This window comes from Argiope bruennichi, chromosome 6, assembly GCF_947563725.1.
Source record: "Argiope bruennichi chromosome 6, qqArgBrue1.1, whole genome shotgun sequence".
NCBI lineage: Eukaryota > Metazoa > Arthropoda > Arachnida > Araneae > Araneidae > Argiope > Argiope bruennichi.
Window position 1 is genome coordinate 64036822 of NC_079156.1, and position 19336 is coordinate 64056157.

General features: G+C 28.3%; 1 protein-coding gene across 1 annotated transcript in view; it reads left to right on the forward strand.

Moving 5' to 3' along the window:
- The first annotated feature begins 11550 nt into the window (after positions 1–11550).
- Positions 11551–19336, forward strand: part of LOC129971437 (meiotic recombination protein DMC1/LIM15 homolog) — a 56180-nt gene continuing 48394 nt past the window's right edge. The window contains exon 1 of the mRNA XM_056085196.1: positions 11551–11673. Within this exon, the coding sequence (XP_055941171.1) occupies positions 11635–11673 (39 nt within the window). The 5' untranslated portion in view covers positions 11551–11634. The remainder of the gene's footprint in view (positions 11674–19336) is intronic.

The window sequence follows — 19336 nt, forward strand, 5'->3', positions numbered from 1 at the left end:
ATTCTTTTTTCATACTTTTCGAATGCAGTTATAAATTTTCGATTTCAATTCGACATTTAAAATTTTCAGAGTCCTTGTTATTAATACATATAATCGTATAATTCAAACAAATCTTTTTAAGGCAGAAGAAAAAATATAAATTTTTTGCACAGAATTTTCGCCTACTAAATATCTAAAGAATAGCTTAAAACAAAACTTAAAATTGCTAACTTCTGATCTTCTAAGGAACTAATCTTATGTTATTACATATTCTATAATGGTCCTATTTTATGGGCATCTAAATTCCACAAAACATTATCGAACTGAATTTTCAAACGTCTTTCAACCCGAAAGAGAAATTTTTTAAAAAGACAGTGGGTTCAACCACAGATCGAAGGGTCTATTTTATACATAATGCGACAAAAAAAATTTATTTCGCAAAGCCATTTTTCAGAAACTTGTCATGAAAATTCCAATACTTCAGTTCATCGTAATGCAAACAATTATTATTTTAAAACAGTAGAACAAAATATCAATGATGACAGAATACAAAAAGGATTTCAGTTCATAATTTGCTTCACAAATGAACATGTATGTAAAAATTATCATAATTCTTAACACTAAAAGTTCTGTCAACAAATTTCTATGTAACTTGCATAATTTGAAAATGGAATTCATTTTTTTTAAATATTATGTAAAAATTTTAATAATTAAAAGATAAAAAATTAATGTTTTTTCCTAATTCATCTAAGAGATTGTTGCTATTGGCGATAGGCGAGGATCGAACTCGGAACCTTTGGGTTCGTAGCCGAGTAACAAGACCACTAGACAAAAAAAATTTCTAATGTCACGTAGCTGTTATCTGGCTTATAAAGCGTCACCACAAGATATTGTAACTTCAAAAATCAATGATTCATCTAAAAAAAAAATAGATAATTTTCTCTGGGTTTAAAAATATATTACATGATACAAAAACAAATAGATTCCATTAAAAATTATTTAAAAAAATGAAATAAATATTAGGAATATTTTATATCTTGGATTTGTCATTATATTGTCGCAGCATAGCTTTTTGCAATAACTATCTTATATGTGGTATTTTGAAGAAATTAATTCTCCAATAAATGAAAATAAATAATAAAATAAAATCACAAAAATTTAATTACACAAACATTTTCCCTCTAAAATAATTTAACTAAAAAAGCGGGCAATCATTTTTTTTTTTTAAAAATTGTAAAGCATTCAGAAAATATCCTTCTTTTAGATAATTCTAAAACTCTAATATCTAACTTGCTGCAACTAATGAAAATATTTTTCTCAAAACTTTTCTTCATAATCCAATTAAAGTAAAATTTTAAGCTGAAAAAAAAGTTGAATTTATAAAAATATTAAAATCATTTTCAAAAAAATTTTGAAATAACAAAAACTTACGAAACTATTTATGGATATAAAGTATGAATACAGGAAAATGTGTGTGAATGTGTGCGGGTGTGCGCGCGCGAGCATCGGTCTTTGCAGGACACCGTTTGAGCGAGATCTATCAAAATGCACAAATATATTTTGGAGGAGAGAAGGTGCATCTAGGAGCGATTTCATCAAGTCTAATCTAAAAATTTAATTGAAAATTAAGCGAAATTGACTTTTTTCGCATTAACTTTAAACATGCTACAACTCAAATTATTTCTTCTACCATTTAAAACTTTAAAAATTGCATTTTAATAATACTAATTAAATTAATAATTTAATTGCTGCGCTTTTTTTAATTTTTAAATTTTTTGCATGATTTTCAATAACATACCATCGTCGCAATGAAATTCAAACCATTTACAATTTCATTAAATATTTAATTGCGTGATTTTCTTTCATTTTTAAAAGATAAAGAAGAAAAAAAAATTGCTCTTTTATCTGAGAAGTTTGTAAGGGGAATTAGAAAACTAAATTCATTACACAAAAGACAAATGTTTTAAGAAACCTGTCTTAAATTGCAACTTTACGTTTTTAATGGCATTATGATGTAATGGAATTTGATATCATACTCCTCTGTTGTTGAGAGAGTAATGGAATTTACTTATGCGACATATATTTTGTACTAATGGTATTTGCCAATCAGCTGGTTCGCCGTGAATATTGGTTATATTAAATTTCAGATAAATCATTCAAATATAATTTCATGTCCATGATTTTACCAAATTGTCAGATATTAAAATTATATTATGGGTTGTTTTTTTTTGTACATGAACTTTCCTAATAAAGACTAGTACCCTAAAAAAAAACTGAGTTTGTCCATCTTGTAACTTTCGCGGTATTAAGACTTCCTCTTTTTCTATTTATCATGTAAACTAAACAGACAATCAACAGAATAAATCTCCTTCAGCTTTCAATAAGGAAAGAAAATCTAGCATTGAAATATTTGATGAAACACAGAAAACATTTTGAAGTTCAACTCAAGAATTTAATCTATTGTAGGAAATCGGACAATATATATAATCAGCGGGAATGATCTCCCCAAAAACTTTCTCGCATACTTTCTAATAAACTTGTCATGCCAGAGAACGCCTTGAGTGACATTGGCGTACAATAGTTTGGTGTGAATTTAGCATTTTAATGAATTCATCATTGGCAAATTTTTTATCGATTATCTCTAGCATGTGGTTCATAATATCCAAAAATCGAAATTGTGATTTAGAGGCGTTTTTCTCGGCCGAATGGAACAAAACTGACACAGAACCACAATTGTAGTCAAATTCCCATACCAAATTTGATATATTTAAATCACAGTGTCTGAGTTTTTACGTCGTTTATTTATTTCCGAAAGTACAAACCGACAAATGGACAATTCCTTGTTGAATTTATATCAAGATTTAAAAGGGTCTAGACTTTAGATGTTAATTCTACGTATCGAATTTTATCAATCTAGCTTCCTTCAATTCGTAATTATTGCGTTAAATTATATTCAAACTGGGAAGTCAGACTTCCTCTAAATGGACTATGCTCAAACTTTGATAGAAATCTACAATTTGGCATACATATTTCACCCCTCTAGATCAAAGCGTTTTTGAGTTATCTTTATCACAGAAAAACATTATCTAAAAGTGTGTTTTTCGACTACCGGGAGGTCTAAAACGTGGAGATTCGTCAAAATCTCTACGAATTCGAATTTTTTGACGGTTACTACACTTTCTCTAAACTGCGTATGCAAAAAAGTAAAAATGACTAAAACTAAGAAAATAAACTAAACGATTATTGAATTTGTATCAATAAAAAAAAGCCATTTTTATTTTTTTTTATTTTGAAAAGGTGAAAAAATATTTTTTTTGAACAAGAATATTACCGGAAGTTATCGTAGAAAAAAGTAAAAATTCAGCTTGTTTTTTTTATTAATTAAAAAGAAATGGCTTCGATATGTACACATAAATGCTAAGTATATTTGTGCCAAATTTGGTATTTACAGTTTAAATGATCTGATCTGTAATCTGTTAAACTATGGTCTGGTCATTGTAGAACACACACACACACACACACACACACACACACACACACACACACACACACACACACACACACACACACACACACACACACACACACACACACACACACACACACACACACACACACTATTATTAGAGATGAGAAATAAACTAAAAGATCACAAAAAGGTGCGCAAGGTGCACACAAAGATATAATCAAGCGTTCCTATTACAAATTAATCAAGATTATCTTTCAATAGCAATATTGCTTGAGCGAATTTAAGTTTATAATACCCTGATAATTATACTATATTATATATATATTGGCTACTACTATACATGAATAAACTTTTAACTTTTATTTAATATACGTTTTTATTATTTTAGAGACAAAATAAATTTTTTATTGAAAAAAAAAATACATTCAATAATCAGTTATTGAAAACGGAAAAAAAAAAAAGGAAATTTCAAAAGCGTGAAAAAAGTTTATATTGGTGTGCTTACAGTTTCCTGTTAAGTATAATGACCAGTATGTTCCCTTCACGTAGAAAAAAGAATTAAAAAAAATGCTTATAATTAAAAATCATAAATTACTTTAAAAATGAGAGCAAATTTTTTAAAACGATTATATATTTACGCTTTAAATATCACGATGATTCTATACGGAAAACAATAAACTGTCTATAATGTTCAGGTCCATATTTATTTCGCATAAATTTTTTTCGACTTGAAATTTCAATAAAAAGTCCGTAAATACCAATGATACTGGAATAAGCTGTCAGAGACAAAGGAAACGTAAAAGCTTAGCATCATTTTTCTTTTTCTTGCCTGACAACTAGACCTAAAAAAAAATGCCTTCTTTTTCCTTTTTTGACACCTGCATTAAATCTTTTTGTCGGTAGTTACGGAGAAGATAAATTACTTTTCGAGAATAAGGCATGTGTATGCTTGGAAAAAGAAAATTGAGCCTGCCTTTTTATATTTAATGTTTAAAGAAAACTGTCCCTGACCTGGCATTTATTTCAGCAGCAGCATTTTCAAAAATGTTGACACCGCCCAGAAACATTTTTCGTCGCGGTCTAGAGGAATTCCGAAGGAAGTGATGTTAAACACATGTAAAAAATACACTTATTTAAAAAAAATGCTTTCTTTACTAAACTTATTGAATTTTTATTTTATTTTTATTTTCTTGTATATGAGGTATAGAAAGAATTGTGATATATAGTAAAAAAAAAGTAAACTCAAAATTTTGATGAATTCTCGGTTTAAACCTCTAAAAGTCCAAAAATTTCATTTCTGAAATTAAATTTGTCTGATAAACCCAATAGCGCAAAGAGACAATAAGCTAGATAGATTTTAGCTAATGATTTCTATCAAATTTTGGAAAAAAAAATCTCGTGTCTGATAATCTTTTTTTTCTGCCAGCTCGACTCGAAAACACGATGAATTATCTTTCATTAATAAATAACTATACTAATACGAAAAGCTAGATTTTAGATGAAAGACAAGACCGACAATTTTTAGTTTTTAAAAAAGTCCAGCCACTTTGGTAAAGTAAATTGTTCTTCATTATATTAGAGAACTAGTTTTTAACCAATCCTACATAGTCACCAGTTGCATTATCCATTAAAAATGATGCTAAGCATAGAAAGCGGGACTGTGGGGCAAAGGAGAAGTGGTTGTCCAGATTTTCAATTAGGCTGAAAAAAGGCTGCAAGTAAGTCGATTTAAAAAAATGTTATTTTCCTAATTGCCAAATAAATGTTTGTACAAGGTGCGTCAAAAAAACTCGAACAAATTTATTATGTCATAGAATAGAAGTTAATAAATTTCTTTTAAATTTGTGTTCATTTCTTTTTGTCTACCACTTCAATTATAACATATTTTATAATGCAACTTTTAGTTTACGTATTGTTTTTTGTTTGTTTTTTTGGCTTTTTTACAATGCTAAGCTAAAGAATATTTATAAAATCGAACATTTGCTTAATAATATTGTGAAAAAAATGGACATCGGGAAATATGGAGTTTATACTAGATGAATAAATAGCGTATTCACAAATAAAAATATCTTAAAATTATAATTATCAATCATTAGCATCTTAAAAATGTGCAATTAAATCATCTTATTAAAAGAATTGCCTCATAATATTCACACATAGGGCTGCAAAATATCTAAATTCACTATCTGCCATTTAACTTGGGAATATTCGATATAATCAGAAACAAATAAGAAATTTACTAAAAAATTGAAAAAAGACGACGCATTATTATAAGTGGTTGTAATATATCAAGAATAAATTATTAAACTGGTGATAACTTCAATTCATGCAATATACAGTGCTTACCATTTTGAAGTTTTATTTCTTTAATTTGCACCATTCATTTCCCCTTACATTATAAAATAAGAAAATTTACTTGGTGCATTTAGAATGAATTACTCAGATTCATTTTGCAACAGTGCCAGCAATTAGCAAGAAATAATTTTATAAAGATGGAAAATAAAATTCTTCATCAATACTCAAGTGCAGGGGGAAAACTATTAACAGTATTCATTGCTTCAAACAAAATGAAAGAGGTCAATTACATTCAAACGCACACAAACATGATCATAAAAAGCTTTAAAAACATTAATTTTTAAAAAAGGAGACCAGAAATTTTTTTTTTATTTTTCAAAGCCGACCCAGCTTACTTAAAAGGTATAAAGCTTGACACAAATCGATGGTGGTACATACAGATTGAATTTTTTTAAAACTCCTACGCATATTGAATAAAATGAAATTAATTCGTGACCTCATGATACATGCTAAATGAATCGTGACAATTAATTGAATCCACAGTAATTGATGGAATTTTTTGCGCTATGCACAGGAAGAAAAAGAATATGAAGTTGAAGCTGACAACAGGAAACTAGCTGAAAATTAAAGGTACATTTATTTTTGGTAGCTGACAGTGAATTCTTGTGAATTGATTCCATTACAACAAAGAGAAATGCTCACGATAGTGGAATTTTTAAAAATTATTGTTCAAAAAACAAATTGGTACATCACTCAATTTATGGCATCGCCTTCAAAAACGGACTTGTAAATATTAGATACTAGCCGCCTTTGGCGCCCAGCCGGTGCGTCAATATTAATTCTCGCTAAAACGTTTAGTTAATCCTTTCTAGGGACGTGGGAAGTATGCTTCCCACCAAATTTATCAATCTTTGTGTGAAATTATGTAGGTTGGCATAAGTTCTGACAAATTTTTTTAGAAAGACAGAAACTTAAATGCTTCAGTTCGTTATCTCACACAAAATGATGCGTCTTGATTTTTTATTTAATTATTAATTAACCAAATTAATTAATCAAATTAAATTTATCTAATAAGGTAAATGAATTATTCTTTTCTTATTCTAATTTCAAGCGTAAAAATATTTTAACATAATGATAGAAAAAAATGGCCCTTTAAAGGGTTAATAACATTTTATGTCACTTCTTAAAGTAGGTTCTTCAGCAAAATATTTTTAAGCTTGAAATTTTGATAGTTATACTATTACGTAGACCTTAAGCCGTTCTGTTCATTGCATTACGCGTCTCTCTAATTTTCTATAAAGCCAGTAAAATTCAATTTTAAATTAATATGGAAATAATGAAACTACAATTAATATAAAGACGTATTTTAGTGAATCCCAGCATGTCTTTAAAAATAATATGAGAACTGAAACCAGAGTTGTTTGGCATTAAAGTCTTATGTGCACCACAGAATAATTTTCATAATTTATATCTCAAAGAATTATTCAACAAAAATTTCACGATTTCAAAGAAAAATTCAATTTTTATTTTTATTTTCAAAAGGATATAAACGTTGTAAACAATATTTTTTGCGGTTTATAAATGTATTTAAAAATTATGAAGTTTAAATTTTAAACAGCCCTTTGGTCCGAAGGAATCGTATTCTACAAACTATTCTTGACTCTCCAACTTTTAAATAAATATATAAACGTTTCTATTTTCTGCGTTAAAATCTGACCGATTTGTTCAGTTTTGAATATTACAATATTAGAACAATCAACATTTTCATAATCTAGGCCAATCACTTTTGAGAAACTCTAGGAGATGATTGGTTTCTTTGAGACGGTCGATGAAGTTATTTATAATCACCGATTTTTATACAATAGTGATGTTGAAATTTTCTTAAATTGGTCACCTTTAGTGATGGATTTAGTTGATTGGAGTGCAACTCTTAATTTAAAAGATTAGCGTCTTAAGAATATTTTGTTAAATATGACTCGCAGGGCAAAGAATAAAGGTAAAAATTTTAAATTCGTAATTCATCAGCATTTATTGACTTAAATTATATAAAAAAAATTTATTTCATTGAGACCATTTATCAACAGATGTCTATTACTAAAGATTTACAAATTAGCTGTTACACTCCATTTAGAGTAGATATCTTATACATATTAAGCCATATTTGTCTTAAAAAAAACTATTTAATTGAATTAATACAGATATTGTGAAAAAACATAGAAAACATTTTCTTGCATTCACTTTTAAAAAAAAACCAAGTTTTATATTTATTTAATATCATACAGATTATGTGCTAAAAATTACATTTTTACATATTTAATTTGGAATTATAGTTAACCTATTTTTTTAATTTCAGTTTTTGTCAATATGATGGCAACGCGTTGATAAATGCTAATTTTTCCCCATTAAAGTGGAACGTGCTCATGCAGTTGCAATTTTATTCTTATTTTGTGCGAAATAAATTGTTGAAAAATATGATTAAATTATTTTTTAAATGTATTGTGAAAGATCGCAGAAAACGTTTTTTCCTTGCGTTTACTTTTCTAAAAATATATTATTTTTTCATATTTATTTAATTTTATACAGACACGTGCTAAAAACTACATTTTTATATATTTAATTTGGAATGATAAACATTTTTTAATTTAAGTTTTTGTCAATATGATGGCAATGCTTAGATAAATGTTAATTTTTTTCATATTAACGTGCAACAGGCAGCTTAAATTTTATTTTTATTTTGCGCGAAATAAATTGTTGATAAATATAATTAAATCCTTTTTTTAAAAAATTCATTAAAATAGAAATTTAATGTGTTGGTTAAAACATTAGTATCATTGAAAAGATTATTTTTCGATCTTCAACATGATGCAAACATGAATTTTGTTGTGTAACAGTTATAGCGGAAAAACGCCCAAATTTCGTTTAATTTTTAATTAAAATTCTAATTTAAAAAAACTCGCTTCGAGGTGTACATTCCCGGCCTGCGAAGTAAACATGTGCCAAATTTGGTAGCTGTAGGTCGAACGCTCTGGCCTATAGAGCGCCAACACACACACACACACACACACACACACACACACACACACACACACACACACACACACACACACACACACACACACACACACACACACACACACACACACACACACACACACACACACACACACACACACACACACACACACACACACACACACACACACACACACACACACACACACACACACACACACACACACACACACAGACAGACAGACAGACAGAGCTTTATTATAAGTATAGATATAGATTATCTCTGCTTCAAGATATTCCTAATACTTACACTCAACTTAGAGCGCATAAATAATTATATTGAGAAGATAAACATGAATAATTATATAAGTAAGTCAGTTTAAAATATAGCTTCTTTAAAGGGGAGATAGAAAAGTAGATGAAATTATTAAATAAATGAAAATGAATACATTACTGACATATTTTTGGTAATCTCTTACCTTTACAAATGATGTTGCTAAACACATCTTCCGATTACTTATTGCGAAACTGAAACAAAACTCATTGTCTGGTTATCCTGTTCATCTCTGGTACCTGTTATAACCCCACGATTTTGAGTGGCCTCCCCCCATTTCCTTTCCAATCCATAACTTTTCGTGATCAAGCGTGACAAGCGATCACATAACACCAATCAGCAATCTCACGAAACTGTAAGCATGTGACAAAAACACCTGCTGCATTTTGGTCCTACATTTTTTTTTTTTTTTTTGTGCGAGAAATTAAATACATCTCTCCAAGGGCCACGGTTTCGTGAGTGTAACTAATTGGAAATGACTACCGGTAAGATTCTTCTAAAGCAGCTGATTAAAATGTGAACTGGGCGGAGAAGATTAAATTATAAAGCATCTTCCTTGCATGTTCCTGTCGCATAATTTACACCAGGAAATTGGTTTATTACCAATAATAAATAATTTTGATTTCAAAATTGATATTTTGGTTTTTTAATTTATTTTAAAGTTAATCTTTGTCTTCAATAAGTTATTAATTTTTTAAATTCATTATTTGATTTTGTTATTAATTTTTTTTTTGTTTTAAAGTTAAAATGAGTTTTTCAAACTAGGATGATATAGCTTCTTAAGATATTTAAAAAACCGCAATAAATTATAATTTTTCTAATCAGAAGGTTTTAAATTGTTTATAATTCTGGCGATTTTCTTCTGAGATTTGAGTTCCTAATTCATATAAAGCTAAACTATTGTATACAATATGAATTTAATTTTGGTTAATACAAGGTCAAACCTAAGAATGTTTTCATTTATGAATTTTATTTAATTATTTTTTTATGTCAAGATTATGTTACGGTTATGCATGCATGCATGTATGTATGTATGTATGCATGTATGTATGTATGCATGTATGTATGTATGCATGTATGTATGCATGTATGTATGTATGCATGTATGTATGTATGCATGTATGTATGTATGCATGTATGTATGTATGCATGTATGTATGTATGCATGTATGTATGTATGCATGTATGTATGCATGTATGTATGTATGCATGTATGTATGCATGCATGTATGTATGCATGTATGTATGCATGTATGTATGCATGTATGTATGTATGTATGTATGCATGCATGTATGCATGTATGTATGCATGTATGTATGTATGTATGTATGTATGTATGCATGCATGTATGTATGTATGCATGTATGTATGTATGCATGTATGTATGTATGCATGTATGTATGTATGTATGTATGTATGTATGTATGTATGTATGTATGTATGCATGCATGCATGTATGTATGTATGCTACACATCTGCTTCTAAACGATTGAGCCGACTCCAACCATACTTTGCAAGCTTGTTTTTCAAAACAAGATAAAGAAACTTGCAAATCTTCAATCATTTAGAAAATCTTCAATTAATTAGAAATTACCCGAAATTTCACCATTTTTCTGCAGTAATTTCGGAACAAATAATCTCACAAAAACTATTTTAATGCCATCTTAAAACTCAAAATTTTAACATTTGAAAGATATCAGTTTCATCTTTGCACAATATTTCTTTCAACTATTACTAATATTTAAAAAAAATATTAAAATTAATATTAACATTGAGCTATTTTGCCTCTATTTTTACAATGACTGTTTTTTTATATCTTATGATTCACGCTAACTACTTAAATAGATGGTTCCTTCTCTATAAAAATTAACAGTGCAAAAGATAGATGAAAGGTTAGACATATGAACCGATCACAGGCACAAATCATGGCAACCAGCATATTTAGAATATAGCCCTTGTAATTTAATCAATGAAGAAATCAATGAATCTATTTGGAAAAAAAAATAAACAAAATATATTATTTACGACCATTTATTTTATGTCCTTGATTTTTTAAAATGTTTACAAATATTCGATTTAATTATTTTATAATTTTCATTTTATTTCTTTATTTTAATCACTTATTTTCACCATTCTTTGTCACCAAGTCTTTGGATTTCAACAATTATCGTGTAATTCCCTAGTTAACATTCCAGATTACACGCCTGAGTTCCGGATAGAAATAAAGAAAATCTAATTACTTAAAACAAATCAAATACAAGAATGTAAAAAGAATACGAAATAATCTTTGGAGTATTGTATTAGTTATGAGAAACAATGCACGCGAAACTATGCCCAGATTTCAAACGAAGCGTTCCTAAAAAGATTGTTAACAACAGAACAAGAACAAAATCTGTTTTCGTTCACATTAACGCGAAAGAGGTGAGCGACGGTTAAGGGTGATTACACTTGAGAAGAATGAAGCATATCTTAAGCATCAGACTCAAGTAAGAGTTATGCTATTCGACATTACCATAAAATGACGTATCTAATTGGAAGCACTTAATGGAGAGGGAAGTCAGCGACCGTTACACAAAACGAATGGTAAGTTCCGGCTGTTTTGTAGAAACGGCGGGAAATTTTTCCCCGCCGTGAGATGAGAACATTATGATAAGCTTGGAATTCTTAATTTAAGAATGAAAGGAGCAGGAATGTCTGCATTATTATTATTATTATTATTATTTGTAAGGCTCTTTTTAAAACTCTGAAATTGTAAACATCTGAAATTTATATGCGTCTGAAGATTCAGGAAAAGGATAAATTATAAGAGGTAAAAATAAAAAAGTTTAAAAAATGTGTTTATTTGTATTTTAAAAGGTGATATTTAAAAATCTGGTCCCTAAAAATCGTATAATCTCCTTTATAATGCTCTCTGCGATAGGAAAAGCTATTTTTTTGCCTTCATTTCCCAATTAATTAATTATTAATAACTTTTTTCTATTTTTAGATATACTAATAAAGTCAAATTATATATAAAAAAAATTATTTCCTTTAACTTTTTAGAGATCAATATATTTTATTATTATAATAATGGTACCATGTAATCATGTTTTCTTAGATTCATCAATATGAAATTAAAATCATTTCTTTTATATGAAATTAAAACCATGCGCTTAAATAAAAATTAAATTCTGAAAATATTAAAATATTGTATTGTCATCGGAAATAGAATTGTAAAAGAGAAAACCCGATAGAAAATTTCATTTTTAAAAACATGAAATTTATAAATATGGAAGAAATCAAAATGTTTCTGTTATCGTGAAATATTCTCAAAAAAAGAAAGAAAAAATAATTAAATTTTGCAAAAAAAAAAAAAAAAAGCCATAGTACCCACTATTTATAATGTTTCTAAATATGAAAGATCAAGCAGAGAAGAGCTCAAGCTTAATATGAGCAGCAGATAAGAAACAAAATATTTAATAATGCTTCCTAATAAATAAAAATATCAGCGCTCAACGTGCATGCCTTGCAATTTCTCACTATTGTCTTTTATGTTAATGATGAATACCATCATTAATGACAGTCAAAAAGATAATCATAAATATCAAATAGTATATCAAAAACTAGTTTGTCAGTACATTGTAAATGGATACTAAAATGCTCAATAGAAGCAAAGTATCTCAATAAACAAGCAAAATGTGTATGTGTGTATTGGCACTCTATAGATTAGACCATCTGACCAAAAACAATTTAATTTGGCAAAACTTACTTTATATGTTGAATTTTTCTTAGTTTTTTTAAAATTATGTGAAGTTTTGATATTTTTTTTAATTTCTGAAATTATTATTGTTTAAAAATGATAACACCATTTTAAAATTAAAAACTTTTCTTTTTAATGATACCAATTTAGTTATAATATAAATTTATCTAGAATTCTGATAATTTGCACGAAAAATTCTTTGCATAATTTTTAATAATACATTTATTTCATTGCTGTCATGAGATTTAATTCTGAATTGTTTTAAGCTATTAATCGCAAACATTTCTTTCACTGTTGAAAGTCCAGGAATGTGCGATTTGTAATTACGGCGCCCTTTGTCATGGCCTTTCTGTCATAAAAACATGCAAACTCAAAACTAAGAAAAAAAATCCGTATATTTATTATTTGCACAGTTTATTTGAGGCATAAAAAAGTGAAATTATTGCGAACAACAGTGCGCAATTAGAACTTAGATCACATTAAATAATCATTAAGTTCTTAATGACGTTATGATGACATGGATTCCATTAAAGAATTCATGTACAAAATAAACAGAATAAATGCAGGGCTCTTAAAATAAGACATGTTTAATGCCTGTTTAACGTTAGTTGTCAATTTGATGGTTTAAAATATTTTGTTGAGGGTATTATGAACGTCGTCATGCAAAAGAGATTAACGAAATATTAGAAAGAGTCATGTTTAAGAGAAAAAGAGGCTGAAAGTAAGCATAATTAATATTCAAGACGAATCAACTGATCACCAAAGGCGGCTAGTCTTATCTGAATAAAAAGTAATTATTACTATGAATTGAAAATAATACGTTCCAGATCTCTTTCAAAACAACTGGATCAAACCTAATCAAACTTAGCATTTAAGAAAAAGAATATTATCAAGTTTTCAAAGTACAAAAGTTAATTAAATATTCAATCAATAAGAAATTGACTTTTCCGATGTTCCATACTAACTTCAGAGCAGATTGTATAAAAATATTTCTTGCAATATAATCTTAAAATTCAACATTTTACCTTTTCGATTATATTAATTTTATAAAATGTTTCTATAATTTTTATTAGTTTTCAAACTTTAATAAATGATTGAACAGACGCAGACGATTTTGAAATAAAGAAATTTTTAGATATTTCGTTGCTATTAAATGGTGAGATTTTGAACTACTCAACCTTTATTTTTTAATATTTTCCGTTTTGTTTTTAAATATTTTTTGCAGTATTTTTAATTGGTTTTGAAAGAATACAAAAGGTGTATTGATTAAAAATAAAATTGACAGAAACATTTAATACATTATAATTTTTTATAAAAAAATTTTTGCAATAAATATAAGTTATTTGTAATGCGTTTTTTATAGAGGCCTTGTGATTCCATCGAATGCTAGAATTAAATGCAATCTTCTTCGAATATGACACAGAACTAAGAATTTGCTCACAAATATTGAAGTACAGCAAGATTTTGATAAAGTTGTTTTAATTATTAAAATTAAGTTTTTCATTAACATGAAATTTTTTTCAATAACATGAAAATTGCATCCCAGGCAACATTAGGTATTTCAGCAAGTATTGAATAAATATAGCCATTATTCAGTACATTACATTAAATTGCTTTGCTTTCGGCGGCTTTCGTCATTGGCGATTTGGCGTTTGTTGGCGATATTAAGGAAGCGTTATTTTCGATACACAACCTTTTGCACTTAGAGTGATGATATGTCCCTGATGACGGAAAGCTGGCGTTCTTGATCAAGCTATGCTGGCAGGGAATCATCTTTCAGCGGGTTCATTTAAATGACTAGATTTTCTAAATTTAAGTTCTGTACGCTCCTAGAACTTCAGTTTAGAATCAGAATTATAGTTCGGCAAAGGGATTTGAATAGAATCTGTTTTATGGAATCGAACTTAGAAATGAGAATTCTTTAAAGACTAATTTTTCAAAAAATTAAATCTTATTTTTCTTTTACTTTAATACGAATTATTTACTTATAACAATAAAACAAGACAATAAGGGACGATTTTCAACCCATAGTCATTTTCTACAAGAAACAAGAAATATATATATATGCATATGATTCCGTTATTTAATTTGGGATATTTGATCACACTGCATGCTTTACAAATTTGATAAAACGCTTTTTGATTATAGTCTAATATGTATTTATGCCTTCTGTCAATGTTTTTGAATGGTCAATACCAGATTATAAATTTTATTTATCTTGTTTGATACGTTCTTCATTTGTTGTGTTCATTTATACACATAGGAATATATGCAGACACATTAAATCCGTTGATCAATTTATTACAAAGTCAGAGAAGTCTATAACTTTGCAGTAAAGATTATATATATGTAGTTATGCATCTACTCAATACAAGCATACTTTAATGCAACTCCAACTCATTACATGACCAGAGAACTAGAAATAAATCCAGATATGAGCCGACAGATAGCGCGAGCGTTAGAATCGAACAATTATATATTATTTATGTCGTACGAGCTGTGTAATTAGGTGTTCAAAGAACTCAAGCAATATATTTGATATTGTTAATTTTAAACCAGCGAGAGTGGTCTCTCTAATAAAGGCTCTCTATACTCGCTAATAAAGGCGTTATCCCAGATAACGCCTTGAATGGTATCGGCGTACAATAGTTAGAAATATAAACCCTTTACGATAATTTAACATTTTTATTGAATCTATCGCATTAGTCTTGGTGATTTATTTGGCGATTAATCTCTAGCACGAGGTTAATAGAATGCAAAAATCGAATTTGTGTTTAAGAAGCGTTTTTTTTAATCAATTGAAACAAATTAAACACAGAACTAAAATTGTAGTCACAAAATCCCAAATTTGATCTATTTAAATCATTGTGTATTTGAGTTGCGACGTTTATTTATTTCTAAAATTACAGATCGACAGACGGCCAATCCCTGATTGGACTTAACTCAGATGCCTAGGCTATAAATATTAATTCTGAGCATCGAATTTTCTATCTATTTATCTATCTAGCTCTCTTCATTTCATAGTTAAATTATATTCATACAGACTTCAGCCGAGCGGAGTTTTCTAAAAATTTGATAAAAATCAAATGTTGATCAACTAACTAGATCAAAGCGTTTTTTAAATTATCTTTGTCACAGACAGTTTTCCAAAAATATATTTTTCGACTTCATTGACGTCAAAAGCGTGGAGATTTGTCGAGTTTTAATTTTTTGAAGATTACTATACTTTTTCTATACTACGCATACGAGAAAGTAAAAAAGCAAAAACTTATAAAAACAATGAAATTGTTTTTATTTAGCTCCATATTAAAATTCTTTTTAGCTTGTTGCATAATATGTGTAAAAACTAAAGATAAATGTCATTTCTTTGACAGATTTGTTCCAATAATTAATTGAGATCTATAATTTTAGTAATAAAACCCTATGAAGCTTTTATGCATAATATTATTTAAGGCTGAACTGTCGTGCTCACACGACGTCAAGTGAGAAACATCTCATTCATAGAATTCATTGAAAATTTAAGACAAATTTACAATTTGGACGTAAAGACCACATAGCAAAATTCATTCAAGTAATTAGTTTGAGCTGTTGTTTTCATAGACAAATAACATATAATTTCGAATATATTTTTTCCAGCTTCTGAGAGATTCCAAATATGGAAATTCATAAAAATACGAGTACCGAATCAGATAACAATACCATGTCATTGCATACTCCGTGTAGGAGAAAATAAGAAAATCACCAAATAACAGATTTTGGATTTTAAATATAGACATGCATTATTTTGAAATAAAAAAATAAACAAGAAAGCAAACAAATTTTGATAACTTACAATTGTAAGAAAACTTTACATCTCCTTATTTTCAAAATAATTTTTGACCTTGCGTTTTCAAAGTGAAGCGATTCATTTATCTAATCAAAAATTAAAGTAGATATCTATGTAACTATCCAGAATCATTTATCTTATCACAAAGTACTTGGACGCATTGTTACCAAAAGAAAATATAAAGCAAAAAATACTCAAGGAAAAAGTTCTAACAGTGACTCGGGTTTTCTTAGTAGACTCATCAGTAACACAAATGCGAGGTCGCATGACTTTACAAAGAATATTACGAAACAAGTTAACATCCTAAAAGGAAAATAAACGATAGTTAAAAAAATTCCCGTCGGTAAACCGGAAGAACGAAGGTAGATTCCAATTGTCTCGAGGTACAGGGAAGAGAAAATTCAAGCCAATCCGTCATTTTCTTTTCCAATTTCATAAGAGTTAAGAGTTATTGAGATGAAAGATGTTAGAGAATGCAGTATACTAGAATTTTCCGACGTTAAGATAATGGTTTAAAGAATTTAAATTCGGTTGTCGTCAGTAAGCAAGTTAGTCTAGTATTCTAGTGACCATTAATGGACGATGCATGTTTTTAAAAACTTTATGTGTACGGCGATCACTTTTAGAAGTACAGAGATTCACCAGTAATTTAAAATTTTTGTATACTTTTAGAGCGACCTTTTTTTCTCCTCTTTCTTTTCTTGGGGAGTGGGGTGTTGTAGACGTGTAATTTTACAAACAATTAAAGAGTTAAAAGATAATCGAATATCTATCTCGAAACATCATAGAATGATAATGTTTTTTTATGTTTGTATTATTTTTAAAATTTTACTATTAATTATAGCAACGATAATGTGCAGAAAGAAAATATATTTAATATCGTAGAAACGAGCGTTAGTATAAATGCATTAAAGAAAACAATAAAAAGTATTACTATAATTTTTTTAAACATTAAGACTAGAATATCAATAGTACACTAAGAAATTAATGCAATTGAAAAACAATTTTTTTTTAAAGTGGCATAAATTTGATACAGGTGTAATAATATGCTTTGAATTTATTGACGTGAAACATTAACATTTCATTTTATTTTAATTTTAATTAGAATTTTGAAAAATCCTTTAATGATTACCTATTACCCAAGACTAATTACATGCCAAATTAGGTAGCTGTAGGTCCAATGGTCAGTCTTGTAGAGCACTTTTGAATGATTGAAAGAATATATTGAATGAGAGTATTCCAACGAGTTATTTGATGTGAAACAGAAATTTGGAGAAGGTGCCAGATCAAAGTGTCATCCTCGTCATTTGATTAAGGTCCAAAACTACGAGAAAATAATAAATACTTGAGGAAGCCCTCATATTGCTTACAAACGGGACATTAATAGAATTAAATTTCCAATGAACTACACTTGTATGGGCAGAAAATTTAAAAGAGATTCTAATCTTCTACTAAGAAACACTGATAAAAAATTATCATGGTAAGATCCTTATATTATTTTTTAAAACTTACGATTAATTATAAAAATGCTAACGTGCACACAAAAACTGTATTTAATGCCATCGTAACTTGAAACGACAAAAAAAAAAAAAAAAAAATTTACTGTGTGTATAAATTCAGTAAATAATACAATGAAAAGAATTGCTGCAAAATATTTTTAAAAAATATTTAAATTGGGAAACAAAACAATACGGAAATAATATCATTAAAAAGCTAACCGTTTAAATTTTAAAATGGTGTAAAGATGAAATAATATGCATCGTTGTTATAGTAGAAAAACTTTAACCTTTTGATTAAATATGAATTAAAAATCTTGAAAAAAAATTTCTTATTGATCACCAATTACGCAAACAATAATAACGTGTCAATTTTTTGTGTTTTAAAACCATAAACGATGAAAATCTGGAAAATTTTCCCAAGGCATGCCCTGAGAACCATTAGAACAGATAATGTTACTCTAAGGAATCTACCTAAAATCGCAAACCTTTTAAGTCAGTTATTACCTCAAAAATATAGTAAAATTTTGGGATTATTGTAAATTAAAGGGTGTGCTTTTTCTCTTCGATCTCATACGTTACATATTGCGATATGCTTTGTATTTAGCTTCATGGTAAAATGATGAAAATTGAGTATAGATTTCAGAGTTCTTTCTGTTGCCAATTGGATCTAAAATTTGCTTACGTGTGTAAGTATGCTTGCTCATCGACAGACATAATTACAAAAATAACTTTCTCGCACTTGGGGAATTGTGAATGTAAAAATTCATCAAAATCTTGTGCTCGTATTTTTTAATGATTACAATACTGACAAACAAAAATGAACCTGAATCACGATATAACATCCAAAGCGGTATGATTTCATCGTTCATCTAGTCTGGGGAAAAAAATATGTTAAGTATCCATGACGATTTGTAGTTCGTTGTTAAATGACATGCGTAATTACGTTTGTTATGTAATAACATCGAGTAAATTTGACTGCAAACAAGGCCATTTGAAAAGTATGAGAAAAACTTTACAACAAATTTAAGTGGCGAGAGAAATAATACATTGCTTTCAAAATATCAGATTGATGAAATACTTTATAGTCTTTCATCAATCTTAATAGATATTTCAACTAATAATAAGATTAATGTGGTGTGTGTTGGGTTCTACAGGGCAGACTTTTTGATCCACATCTGTCAA